This window comes from Aethalodelphis obliquidens, unplaced genomic scaffold (genome assembly GCF_003676395.1).
Source record: "Aethalodelphis obliquidens isolate GAN/ISIS:26980383/991018 unplaced genomic scaffold, ASM367639v1 scaffold1, whole genome shotgun sequence".
In the NCBI taxonomy this organism is placed as follows: domain Eukaryota; kingdom Metazoa; phylum Chordata; class Mammalia; order Artiodactyla; family Delphinidae; genus Aethalodelphis; species Aethalodelphis obliquidens.
This window is the reverse complement of record NW_020837945.1, coordinates 74860312-74874968: the sequence shown is the minus strand read 5'-3', so window position 1 is coordinate 74874968 and position 14657 is coordinate 74860312. Positions and strand designations below refer to the sequence as shown.

The 14657-nt window shown below is 38.0% G+C and overlaps 1 protein-coding gene across 1 annotated transcript in view; it reads right to left on the bottom strand.

Moving 5' to 3' along the window:
• The window catches only part of LOC113627926 (putative cation-transporting ATPase 13A5), a 98469-nt gene extending 86276 nt beyond the window's left edge, over positions 1-12193 (bottom strand). Inside the window, 1 exon segment of the mRNA XM_027120972.1 lies at positions 11900-12193. Coding sequence (XP_026976773.1) covers positions 11900-12193 — 294 coding nt within the window.
• Between the last annotated feature and the right edge of the window lie 2464 nt (positions 12194-14657).

Here is a 14657-nt window from a genome sequence, read left to right as displayed (position 1 = left end):
CTCTATTTTTTTCCCACATAAAAACTCATTCTGTTCCAAGACACACAAACGTTACATTCAGGGGTTGGTTGAGAAAGAAATCTAGTTTTGGCTGGTTGAATCAGATTGATTGCATACAGCTGTCAGCTCATATAATTTAAAAAATTCCAGGAAGGACTCATTTTGCTACCTTGGCACATGGAACTAAAACATTAGGAGCAAGGAATGGACAGACTTATTTGGTTCTAAATACTTATAAGAGTCACCTGAGATTTATAAAATACTTCATGTTTTGGATCATATTTACTTCTTTTAGATATAAGGTTTTTAAAAAAATTATTAATGTGAAGTTACTGGAGGAAGATGATAAAATTATGACCAATGTGATCCATACTTATATATCTTGCTTTATTCAGATTCAGATTTGTTTTATAATAATATGATTAAGAAGGATTGAGAGTGTGCATAAGTGTACTGATTTCTAAAACAGTAGGGCAATATAAATTATGAGATTATTTGTGGACATGAAAAACTTTCAAAAGACAGCTTATAGGTATTTACCCTGAGAGTAACATGCTGAAATATTTCTATTTTTAATAATAGGCTAGTTAATGTTTGTCATGAATTGAGTAAAGACTTGAGATGTGGTTTTAGGGGAAGATAACTAGCCAAAAACAATAGATTTGCTTAATCAAAGGTAATTTTTAGTTTCCATCTCCTACAATGAAGTTTCACAGCATTGTTTTTTAAATTTCAAAAACTAGATATTTAGTGTGAAGACCCAGAGGGCTCCTGAGTATGAATGACATTGTTACTCTACCATTATTTTACTTTCTGGTGTTATTTTGTGTGTGTGTGTGAGTGTGTGTGTGTGTGTGTGTGTGTGTGTGTGTGTGTGTGTGTGTGTTCTAAGACTGAAATCCCGGGTCCAGATCATAGGGCTATAATGTCAAGAAGATAGGATTTTACTGAGTTTCTATAGCACTTTCAGTGATGGAATCTCCTGAATTTTATGCCAGTTTAGATCATGCTATAATAAATCTCTTGTCTTAATTCTTTGGAAAAGTTTTCATCTTCACTATGGTCATTTTCATTAATATTTTCTAATAAAGAACTCTGTGGTAGATTAACATTTCAATAACAGTTGTTGAAAGTAACCCTTAGACATATTGAAAAGGTCACAGGCTTAAGAAGCTAAGACATAAGTTTGAGTCACCACTCTGCTAGTTTTCAACTATGTGAACTTAGGTAAATCATTTCACCTCTAGGGAATCCCAATTTCCTCTTCTACAAAACAATTAGAAATATGTGCCTTACAGGGTACTTGTGCTCAAATGAGATAATGTCACCTTAAGTGTTCTGCAAAGTAATTAAAATGTTAAGAGTTCCTTTCCACTACTCCTCAACACAATCACCTACCTGGGGAAACAATGACCGTTAAGTTTAGTGATGCTGCCACTCTATTTGGAGATTATTCATGATAAGATTTAAATGTAACTTAGAAACATGTGTTCACTGTGCTTTTAAGCATATTTTCAGTTGGATCTCCTTTCTCTCTCCTCTCTTTCCTCTGATTCTGTAAACCTGTTTTGGTTTTATTTGTGAATTATAGGTTTATTAGACTCAAATAAAAAGTATATGCCAGTTCACATATTATGTCATAAATATGCATTCTTTTACAAAGTTATTTACAGGGGCTATTGCCAAAGCCAAGGTGTGTGCAAAATAGAAGCAGAATAGTTGGAATTTTAGTCCAGCTTGTAGCTGAAATGAACACATTTCAGGAAAATGGCTTTCCTTTTTTCTGTTTACTTACACACAGCAGTGGCATTGGTAATCATAATTCTGATTCCCCTTCAGGTCTTTTCCATACTTTTTTTTTTATTCAAAAAGGAACTCACAATGCTATCAAGACTGCAATGAAATCACTATAGCTACACACTGCTAACAACCTTATAAACTGGAGTAATTCTTTAGGGAAAGCAAGGTGACAAATTGTACTAAGAATTATAAAGATGTTTCTATCCCTTGAATCAGTAATTCTGCACTAAAAAATATACCCAAAGGAAATAATACAGAAAGTGGAAAGTGATGTATATAAAGATGTTCAGCACAGCATTATCTGTAATAGCAAAATTATTAGAAGAAATAAATGATAGCTAATCATTCAATAAGATGTGGGTCAAAACAATGGGCTATTGTGGGGCCATTAAAAACAAAATGTATGAAATCAATGTAGAGTTATGGGACATTATATGATATAATGCTAAGTGAAGGAAAGAACATAGAACAGATAAAGTAGATGGAAAACAAACAGCAACATTATGAACTTTAACCCAACTATACCAGTAATTCCATTAAATGTAAATGGCCTTAATTCTGTGACTGAAAGCAAAGATTGTCAGACTACATAATAAAAGAAGATCTACTATCTGCTGTTTACAAGAGACACACTTTAAATATAAAGAAGCAGATAGATTATAAGGATAAAGAAGGGAGAAATGTATCATACAAAGACTAACAAAAGAAAATCAGTATAGCTATATTAATATCAGACAAAATAGACTCTAAGAAAAGAAATATTATGAGAAAAAGGACAAAGATCCATTCAACAGAGAGACATAACAATCTTAAATTTTTGTGTACCTGTAAGCATAGTTTCAAAACTTATAAAGCATAATTGATAGAACTTAAATTCGCTCTCATCATTGAAGATTTTAACACATAAGGAAGGAAATAAAGATAAGAAGAGAAATGAATAAAATAGAAAGCAGACATACAATAGAGACAATAATGCCAAATTTATACTTTGTGAGGTTAATAAAATTGATAAACTCAAATAAATCTGAGTATTTTTAAGGTTATAAAAGAAAATGAATGTGTAGCTAAAAGCCTTTCTACCAAAAAAAAAGAGAAAAAAACTAAAAAACAAACTTCAAGCCCAGATGGGTTGTGAATCCTTTCAAATATTTAAGGTAAAAATGATACCAATCTTTCACAAACTCTTTCATAAATAGAGGTGGGAATGCTCCCAAGTCATTTTATGAGGCGAGCATACTCAGATACCAAAATCTGATAGGTATGTTACAAGAAAGGAAAATTACAAGCTAAGATCTGTCAGAAACATGGATGAAATAATCCTGAAATATATCATCTAACTAACTCAGTGATATATTAAAAAGGTGATACATCATTACCAAATGGAATTTATTCTAGGATTACAAGGACTTGAAAATCACTGTATTTGGTATGTTAACTTTCAGGAGGAAAATTATAAGGTGATCTCAATAGATACAGAGAAACTTTCATAAAATTCAACACCAATACATTAAGAAAAAACAGAAAGAAACCTCTCAGCAACCTAACAAGAGATAGGAACATCTTTCAGCTAACATCATGCTTAATGATAAAATATAGGCCTCTCCTGAGATCACAAGCAAAATAAGGTTATCAACAATCACCACTAATATCCAGTATAGTACTGGAAGTCTTAACCAGTGCAGTAAGGCAAGAAAAAGAAATAATGTTTACAATAATTGGAAAATGAAAAGTAACAATACTGTATTATATACTTGAAAGTTGCTAAGACAATAAGTCTTAAAGTTCTCACTACAAAAAAGAAGTGGTAACTATGTGAGGTGATGGAAGTGTTTGCTAACGCTATGGTGGTAATCATTTCACAATATTTAAGTGTATCTAATCAACACGTTGTATACTTTAAACTTACAAATTGTTATATGTCAATTATATCTCAATAACCTTGGGGAAAAAAGAAGTAAAACTCTTTTTATGAGTATATAATGTGATTATGTAAATGAAGAAATGAAAAGAATGTACAAACAAATTATTAGAGTTAATAAGTGAATTTATCAAGGTCGCTGGATATTGAGTCAATACAGAAAAACTAATTGTATTTGTATATACTAGTAACAAACAATTTGAAAATAAAGTTAAATATCATTTGCAATACTATCAAGGGAAAAAATCAATTATCTTGTAATAGTTCTAACAAAGTTGTACAGGACCTCTAAATTAAAAACTACATATTATTGCTGAAAGCAAATATCTAAATAAATGGAGAGATATATTAAGTTTGAGGACTAACCATTAGCAATCCCTTTTAACCAAGTGTTGATAGAGGTCATAGAACTGTACACTTAAAATCAGTGTACTTTATTGACACCACTGTATTATGTATGTCAATAAAAATAAAATAAAAGTGAAGTTTGTTATTAGATATTGTTCCAAGCAGGTGGAAGTTACTTTAATTACTTCAGTGAGATTGGACTGAGAAAGAGAAAATGGCAGCAAAATTTGAAAAGTGATTGAAAAAAGAAAAAGACCAGAGAAGGGGATTTCTATTGGAAATAGGAGCTTTGGTGACCTGGGAATACAGTAGCTGCCTCCTGGTGTGGATTATTGGGAAGTGCTGACGTACATAGGAGCAGAGATAAAATCGCATCCCTGTAACCAAGATAAATTTCTGTGAAAGACATCGCTTATGGCCAGGGGAGAGCTCAATCAAAATATCAACAGTTTTTTTTTCCCTATCTGTTAAAAAATAAGTAAGTAGATAGTAAACCTAGATAGCAGATAGTAGATAGATAGATAGATAGATAGATAGATGATAGATAAAAAAGACCTTGTTAATGTCAGAGTAACTTTCAGAAATAAGTAGCTCCTTGAGCAAAGAGGAGTAGAAGCAATGTTTTTGCTTCTTTGATAAACTGGCCTCATAAATCTTGGTAAAATTCCTTTCTATCATTTCTCAGTTTTCCCAGAGTTTATGTGGCTAGATATGGGACTTGAGGTTTAAGATAAAAGAATCACTACTTTATTTGGTACTCTTTCAATCTACTCCCAATTGGCTTGCCAATGTTTATGTGATTCGAGTTTATCATGTTTCCATTTGACCGATTAATCTCAAGTATAATTTGATTGTTCTAGATGATTAGTCTTCTGATGCAGTAAGAGTCATTCAGATTTCTCCTAAATATTGATTTACCTCTGGTAAAATCCATTAAGAAATGCAGGGTAGAGGAGAGAGCCAGGAACAATATGTGTGCCATGAGAGGAAGATAAGTAGAATCCAGAGGTCTTGTAAATGTAAAGATACTGGGAACAGGAGTGAGAGCATCAGAATCTCAACCCCATTATACGTGGCTCATTGCAGTAAAGTGAGTTTTGCCACCTATTAGCTATGTGACCTCAGGACTTAACTTCTCTAAGTCTCAGTTTCCATCTCTGTACTTAGGGGATATTAATAACACACACCTGGAAGAATAGTTGTGAAGATTAAACAAGAAGTGTAAGGTGTTGAGCACAAAGGAAGTGCTCTGTCACGGTTAGCAGCGGTCTGATAATAGGTTCATAGGAGGAGAGAGGTGACTCCTTCAGTTCTGAGTTGCAATACACTGAGTCAAGGATGGTAATGGAAACGGGCTGTGTTCCACAGGGTGAGGACCCCAGATCTGCCACCTGTTAGTGGAGTTGAATAGCACAGAGGTTGTGCCCATCTTCACGTAGACTTGAATTGTATTCTCTCTAAGCAGTAATGTTCCCTCGCTTTTTCGTTCCCCACTAGAATTCTGTATTCCAGATAACAGGAGAGGTAACACAGCCTTAATTGTCTTTTTCTAGGACCAGAATACGGAGGAAGCAGCTTGGATTAGGAGTAACTGAAATTTGCACATGTCTTTTGACAGAGATTGTTCCCTAAGGTCACAATTTAGAGCCCTATCCAGGTCTGTCAGCAGAGCCTCTGTTCTTTATAGCCCACCCCATTGCCTTCTAGAAACTCTCACTTCTATTTCTTGCTCCATCACTTGCCAGTTAATGTGATCTGGGTAAATGATTTCATTCACTGAACTTTAGATTCCTCATGTGAAAAATGTGGCTGGTTGTAAAACACAGTGGAAGTAGTCTGACGTCACAGTTAAAAGCTTGGGATATGGCGTGAGAAAACCAAGTTCAAATCATGCCTCTACCACTTAACCAGATATCTGACCTTGGGTAATCCACTTTACTTCTGTTGACTCAATTTCCTCCTTCATAAACGGAAATAAGAGCATTAACTATTTTTCTAGGGTTGTTGTGAGAAACTAATGTGATAATGCATGCAAAGCATTTAACACAGTTCCTGAAACATTTTGAACACTCAGTATATGTTGAGAGTAAATATTAGCTTGGTTAATTTACAACAAAATTTCAGTGGATTAAAAGTGGCTAGTCCCATTGGACTCACTGTGAAATGATTTGACCACAGGCAATATTTAGAGCTAAATATTATTTGCCAAAACCATAAGTTGTGTTTCTGAAAGTGATTGATCCAGTGGCTTAAATGGAATTTTTGCTTTTCCCACTGAGCACAAATTGTCAAAACTGAAGTCAAATGCAGGCCCAAAAGAAAACTGCTCCCCTTTGTAATATGTGAAACTAGGAAAAAGGCTTTAAGATAAACACCAAACTAATTAAATGATTAACAGATGTAGTAACTATATACACGAGCACACACAAGCACACACACACACCAGTACAGCCATCCTTCACTTGCATAGGAGGTAAACAGTGTGACAGAGCATCCTCTGATGCTTACCTAATGTGACCTTTTATACGTTTACTTAACTGAGCCTCAGTTTCCTCAGCTGTAAAATTGATATCTGAGTAACTAGCTCATAGGGATTCAATGAGAACATACAAGAAGTACTAGTACAGAAAGGGCATTTAAAAAAACATGTTTTTTCTTTCTTTTCTTTATAGGTAGTTCTCACAGCTGCAATCAGAGACAGAGCTAGGATTGGTCATATTCTTCAGGAAAGGAGAATTACAGGGCCCAGTTTCATCTAAGCATGGTTTCCTCACCAAATTCCCTTTTGGTGGGATCCTCTTAGTCTTATGGAATCACCTCCTAGGGTCTCCTCCTGTCTTTGTTCTGGATTTTTATTGCCTCTGGAGCAGTAACATTTATGAACCACTGGTCTTGTAAACAGGTCTTTTTCAGCTTTTGTAAATCATCTTATTCTTATGTTCACCATTCACGTGTTTATCCATCTGGAATATCTGTTGCATACCCACCATGCAAAGACACAGTAGTGATTCAGATTTTTTTGAATGGGTATTTTGGGTTACTTTCATAACACTTTTACTTCCTCAAACCAGATTCTTACAGCTCAAAGTTGTAAATTGATTTACTCAACCAAGATATCACATAAATAACTCTCAGTACTTCAATTTTCTCCTGTGGATGGCAATGCCAGCGTTTTGCTGTGACATGTTAGGCTTTTCCATGAGTGAGAATGTTCCAGTAGTCTTAGAGTAAGTTATCTCTTTCTGTATAATCCTCAAACTTTTAGTCCTTTGAATCATGGCCAAGGAGATAATATCTCTGAGTCCTCGTATGATGCTAGAATTCATCATGTTTTATCTTCTTTTTTTAAAACAACAATCACAGCACCGAGTTTCTATTTATTATTCACAATCTACTCTTTGCTGTCTTTATCTAGACATGCCAAATTGTGTTCTTTTATGTGTTAAATGGGAGGATATTCTTAAAATGCTCTCTTATCTCTAACTCTGCCATGTTTTAAAGTTCTTTTCTTTAATGTTAGGATAATATTGTCTCTAGGTAATGAATCATGTTGGCGTGGTATTGTTCCTCAACCTTCTATTACTGGTTTAGTCACATGTAGTAATTTGTGTTAGTTATCACTACTTGCCAAATGTTGTTAATTATAGTTTCCTGTATTTTCCCTGCATTCATGCCATGAAGTGCCTTTTGAGTAAGGATAAAATGTCACGAGTACTTTCACTTTTGTCTGCATTTGGCAATAAGAACTAACCTTTCTGGACATTTGCTTAGGTGTCATTTAATCTTCCCAAGAATCCTATGAAATAGACATTATCATGTATTGAAATAGTTACTATTATTAATAATATTTGTAAGTTATTATTTGTATATCAAAGAAACTGAGTCTTGGCGGGGGGGGTGGATAAGTTAGGAGTTTGGGATTAACATACACACACTACTATTTATAAAATAGATAACCAACAAGGGAACTAAATAAATATTTTGTAATAACATATAAGGGAAAAGAATCTGAAAAAGAATAGATATATATGTATAAATGAATCACCTTGCTGTACACCTGAACCTAACACAACTTTGTAAATCAACTTCACTTCAATAAATAAATAAATCATAAAAATCTTTGCCAACCCCCCCCCCCAAAATAAAATAAAATAAAACGTAGACATGTTGACAAACTAGAAAAATAAAAAAGACACTGAGCCTTGAAGAAGTTTAAAATAGGGACTGTCCTGGTGGTGCAGTGGATAAGTATCCGCCTGCCAATGCAGGGGACACAGGTTCGAGCCCTGGCCTGGGAAGATCCCACGTGCCGCGGAGCAACTAAGCCCGTGTGCCACACTACTGAGCCTGCGCTCTAGACCCCACGAGCCACAACTACTGAGCCCACGTACCACAGCTACTGAAGCCCGCGTGCCTAAAGCCCATGCTTCGCAAGCCACAATGAGAAGCCTGTGCACTGCAGCGAAGAGTAGCCTCCGCTGGCCTCCCGCTCGCCGCAACTAGAGAAAGCCTGTGCACAGCAATGAAGACCCAACACAGCCAAAAATAAATGAATAAATTAAAAAAAATGTTTTGTTTAAAAAAAAGTTTAAAATAAGTACTGAAATAGCTTAATCTCTTAAATATCCCCCTTATGTTTTTTTTTAAAAACATCTTTATTGGAGTATAATTGCTTTACAATGGTGTGTTAGCTCTTTCTGGAGTAAGTAAAGCCATTCCGTCTTTAGAAGTGTGAATCAAAATCCAGTGCCAAAGAGATGTACATAATGTCACACTCAGCTGTAGCCACGCTCATAAAGTCAGCCAGGACTACTATAGCAAAAGTGCTATCACGTCGTGTTCCTGGAAGTAAAAGTGCAACTGAGGACCTTTGTTTGATGAGGCTAATGGCGACAGAGCGCTGAAAGTACATCAAAAGGGAATGAGGCACATGGGCTGGCTAGCAGGGACAATTTCTAGAACCAAAATTCGCCCTACGTCAAAGGCATGGATGGGGCAACATGGCATGTTCTGTTAAAAGTTATTTGTGGAGCAAGAGCATCACTAAACAGGAGGAATGTCTCAGGAATTATTTGGTTCAAATTTATCTTTTGGAAAAAAATAGCTGTACACCATCTTTCACAGATGAACACCTATTGTCTGTTTTTTTTTTTTTTTTTTTTGCGATACGTAGGCCTCTCACTGTTGTGGCCTCTCCCGTTGCAGAGCACAGGCTCCGGACGCGCAGGCTCAGCAGCCATGGCTTACGGGCCCAGCCGCTCCGCGGCATGTGGGATCTTCCCGGACCGGGGCACGAACCCGTGTCCCCTGCATCGGCAGGAGGACTCTCAACCACTGCGCCACCAGGGAAGCCCCTAAGCCATGTAATCTTGAAGGAAGTCCTTGATCTCCAGAAAGAGCACAGTCCAGACAACACTTTAATTTATTAAGCTACAAGCCACTGAATCCTGCCGACAGCCATGTAATCTTTTTTTTAAAAAAACATCTTTAAACCATGTAATCTTTTTTTTTTTTTAAACATCTTTAAACCATGTAATCGTTTTTGTGTTTTTTTTTTTTTTTGGCGGTACGCGGGCCTCTCACTGCTGTGGCAGTGAGCGACCTCTGTTCTACAGAGGTCTCCATTCTCTTGCTGGTTGTCAGCCAGAAGTTACTCTCAGTTCTCAGTTCTCAGAGAACACTCAGAGCTCCTTGCTACACTGAACCTTCCATCTTCAAAGATACAATGGAAAACCTCCCTTGCATCAAATCCCTCTCATGCTTTAAGTCTCTCTGACTTCAGGAAGGGCCCAGTTTCTTTTCTCGGCTCTCCTGATTAGGTCAGGCCCATCCAGATTCTCTCTCTCTATTTTTTAAATTGAAATTTAGTTGATTTACAAGATTGTGTTAGTTTCAGGTATACAGAAAAGTGATTCAGTTATTTGTTTTCAGATTATATTTAAGTTATTACAAGGTACTGAATATAATTCCCTGTGTTATACAGTAAATCCTTGTTGCTTATCTGTTTTATGTATAGTATCTTGTTAATATCTGTTAATCCCATACTCCTAACTTGTCCTTCCCTCCCTCCTTCTCCCCTTTGGTAACCATACACTTATTTTCTATGTCTGTATCTGTTTTATATATAGATTCATTTCTATTATTTTTTTTAGGATTCCACACATAAGTGATATCATATAATATTTGTATTTCTCTGTCTGACATTTCATTTAGTATATTCTCTAGGTCCATCCATGTTGCTGCAAGTGGCAATGTTTCATTCTTTTTCATGGCTGAGTAATACTGCATTGTGTGTGTATATATATATACTTGTATATATATATATATATATATATACCATATCTTCCTAAGGCAGTCATCTGTTGACAGGCACTTGGGTTGTTTCCATATCTTGGTGATTGCAAATACTGCTGCCGTGAACATTGGGGCGCATGTATTTTTTTTAATTAGAGTTTTCATCTTTTCCAGATATATGCCCAGGAGTGGTATTGCTGGATCATATGATAACTCTATTTTTCATTTTTTAAGGAACCTCCATACTGTTTTCCACAGTGACTACACCAGTTTACATTTCCACCAACAGTTTAAGAGGGTTTCCTTTTCTGTATACCTTCTCCAGCATTTATTATTTGTAAATCTCTTTTTGCCATACAACATAACATAATCACAGGAATTAGAGCTCATCATACTTTTGGGTGCCACCCACACTCAACCAGAGGGGATAATACAAAGGCAAAGCTCACTGGAGGGGTGTCATGTTAAGATTCTGCCACCACAGGTGATTAGGAAGTTCTTCCATAAGGAAAATAGATCAGGCTGGACTCTACCAACCTCTACTCTGTTCTCCACAACAGCCACTTAACTATTGGAAGACAACCACTGTGATAGTTCTTTGGGGAACTATTTCCAATGTCTTTTAAACAGTTCTTACATAAATTATAGCAGGATTTATGTCCTCTATTCTGCAGAACAAACTCCAACAAGATATCCAAGGACTTTTTTTATAGTTATATCATATTGGCAACTAAAATCCAGGCATAACCAAATAAAGTACTTTTCCATGCATAGCTAAGCCCAAGTCATTGATCCCCTCACCTTGTATTTTTCTAATAACTTAAGACAAAAACTCAATAATGAGGCCTGTTGCACTGCATCTTGCCAACTTCTCCCCTACAATCGAATCCTCTCCCCTACAAGACGCACCGCGCGGCACGCGGCATCTTAATTCCCCAACAAGGGATCAGACCCATGCCCCCTGCAGTGAAAGCATGGAGTCCTAACCACTGGACCACCAAGAAAGTCCCTAGAGAACTTTTTGAATCTTGATTCTGTCATCTATAGTGTTCTCTCTCCCTCGTAGTGAGGTGTCAGTTGAAGTTGAGATAAACTTGCTGTCACCCAATCTGTTAATATAAATGGTGACTAAACAGAGGAAAGAGACAATCAAGCTCACTTTTTAATTTTCAGTTTTAGTCCCTTGAGTTTTGTTTTGTTTTCCTTGAATGGAAGATGAGGAGAATGTGACAGTGTTTAAAATAATTCAGATGTTCAAAACTCCTGACTTTTCTTAACAACTCTTCACATACTGTTTTTGAAATGGTAGACCTCAAACAATTATCATTCCCCAAGTTTAATCAGAGGCAGGGGAAGTATTCTTAGCATCAATTTCACTTATTTGTATTTCTGTAATTTTTAAAGCCACATGACAACTCCTGACTCCTTGCATGTAAATCTACCCTTCATATTTTCATAGCATTTTCCATCTTTCCTATGTGACCCTCGCAAACCCTGTGAATCAGAAGGGGTAATTGATGTCATTCTTAGGCAACTAACAAGGTCCCAAAAGGTGTCCACAGCCACCCAGTCAGCAGTGGAACCTTGACTAAGATCTGCTCTCTTTTTGCCTTCTGGGGCTGCTCCCACCTGTGATTTTGACACTAGTGTGGTGGGCATCTGTGCAGAGGGGAGCCCCGATGGAACGGTTGGGATTGGCAACCGATACGAATCACGCAGCACTTCTGTCTCAGGAGCAGAATCAAGACGATCTCTGGAAAGTAAATGCAGCAAGCATGGCCAGAGGGGACTCCGAAAGAGAGGATGCTGTGCACATCCTGTGCCTCCCGACATGCCTGGCTGCGGGGAGATATAATGCCTTTTTCATAGAGGAGAGTAGTAATAATGCTAAAATGTTACCAATCGTTCATTGAAAACATCCCAGCCTTTCCTGAGGTGGTTCCATGGAACAGTAGTCTTGAGGGTATCTGTACGCCCTGCCCAACACACACAGGAAGGATTCCATGGATACATACATACGTGTGAAATAGAGCACACTGTAATGCTCCTTTTGGAGATTCACAAAGAACCACAGTATACTACAGGCTCTGAGAGGGCCTGCTGTCATTGGCTTGCCTGTTTTACCTAGTATTTCTCAAACCTAACTGCTAGGGGGAAAAAGCAGACTTTTTATACAGTAAATACCTATTATGATATTGTACAACAGAAGATTTTTTTGGAAAGTGTGTCTTACCTCGTTTAATCCGCACCACAATTCTGAATGGTAGGTATTACTATCCTCATTTTACGAATAACTCAGAGATGTTAAATAACTTACCCAACAGGGCCAGAATTTAAACCCAGGCCTGCCTGAGAACAAATTTCATTCCATTAGGTAGGAGCTATACAGTCCGAAGGCTCCAGGCTCATTGAGGGTCTGGGACTGTGAAGGATGCTGTGGGCTGTTAGTGAGTCTGTGGGTCCTGAGAGGACCACAGGAGGAGACAAGAAAAGCTGACTGTGAATGGAGGGGCTGATGAAACGCGGGGCAGAAGAACGGAGACACTTTTAGGAAAAAGCCACGTGAAGGAAAAAGAGACCCCTGGAGCCAGATGGGAGTGGGAGGGTGGGAGAGGTTGGGAAGGACAGTCAAGGCCTGTACAGTGAGGGCATCTGTCACATTGGCTGTTGTGAGGGTGACATGAAATATTGCTTGTCAAGCACTGAGCACGGTGCCGACACAGGAGGTATAAGCCGCTCCCCGCCAGGAGGAGCTGGGGGTGGCAGAGGACAGAAGGTGATACAGCAAGGTTCAACTGCGGAGGCTCCTGCCATGCCTTCTGCTGTGCTGAGCTCAGCAAAATGACCCAAGCCTGCGCATGGCTCATCTCGCAGACCCTCACCGCCCGTGGAGACGGTTTCTACCTCACACCCTCTCGCACATCACAGTGCTTGTTCCCTTGAACTGACGACTGCAAGAAGTCAGATGGGACCATGGGGAACCTTCAGGAAAGGAAGAGCAAGTGAGGAGAGGTTGTAAAACCACGGACTGACAGGCTTCCAAAGGCTGGGACTAGACTAGGCCCAATTTGACTTTGGCCCACTGATTATCTTAAAAAAAAAAAAGAAAAGAAAAGAATTTTTTTCCAAAGTTTATAATAAGGCTATTTTACATAAGCATACAGATTTCTGGCTTCCTTTTCAAACTTGAAAGATCCGACAGCACTGGGCCTGTGACTTATAGGACAGCAAGTGCCCCGAGGCAGGTGGCAAATCCTCTCAGCTGTGCACCTGGGTCACCCCCTGTAGCCTACCTGCCTCACCAAGTTTCCTGATCCACCTGAGTAGGTTTTGCATCTGTGCTCTCTGCCTAAGCTCTTGAGTAAGATTTATGGAGAGGTCGATAGCCTGTCCCCCTCACCAGGATGCCCTGACAATGAGGTAAGCCTAGCTGGGAGTCCTAACAACGTTGTTTTGGTGGATTTCTCTAGAACTATTTGATCACCAACAAAAAAGAAGAAAAGCGGCTCCTGATCTGTTATTGAATCCTTTGATACTCACGCCCTTTCTATGGTTAAGAGACGGAAAACACGAGGCTCTAAACTTCACCAAAGCAACACCTAGTTAGAGAAGAATTAAGAGCAACCAGAGATTTTCATGAACGCTCGTCGACATGCTGAAAAAAAATTAGATCCGGCACAGAGTTGTTCGGTAGTAAACACAGGTGAGCAGGTTTAAGTCTTTGCATCCCTTCAGTCCAAGGATTTTAGAACACTGTCCCACTGTCAAGATCAGTGGGTTACAATAGTGTACGCCACCGATGTGAGCCCCTTTTGTCATTTCAATTTCCCAGCAGCCACTATAAAGAAGTAAAAAAAAGCGAGTGAAGTTAATTTTCACAATATGTTTTATTTAACCCAAGCTATCCAAAACATTGTCATTTCAATGTATAATCAATGTGAAAATTAGTAATGAGACATTTTACGCATTGCTTTTATTAAGTCCAAAGATCTGTGTATTTAACACTAGAGCGCATTTCCGCCGGAACCAGCTACTTCTCTAAAACCACACGTGGCCAGTGGTTGCCTTATTGGACAGTGCAGGTATACATGAAGTCACTTATTTTCTGTAGGTTCACAAAGGCGGGTAGGTGGGGAGAGAGTGGGTATGGATTTCCCATGGATCTCATGGGGAACCAGAAAAACCAGTCAAGTAACTGATACCTTTCTGATATATGAACCACGTCCTCTGGGTTCCTTTCCACCCTCCAGTGCGCCCTCTCTCTTCCATACCCCCTTTTTCTTCATCTCCCTTTCTC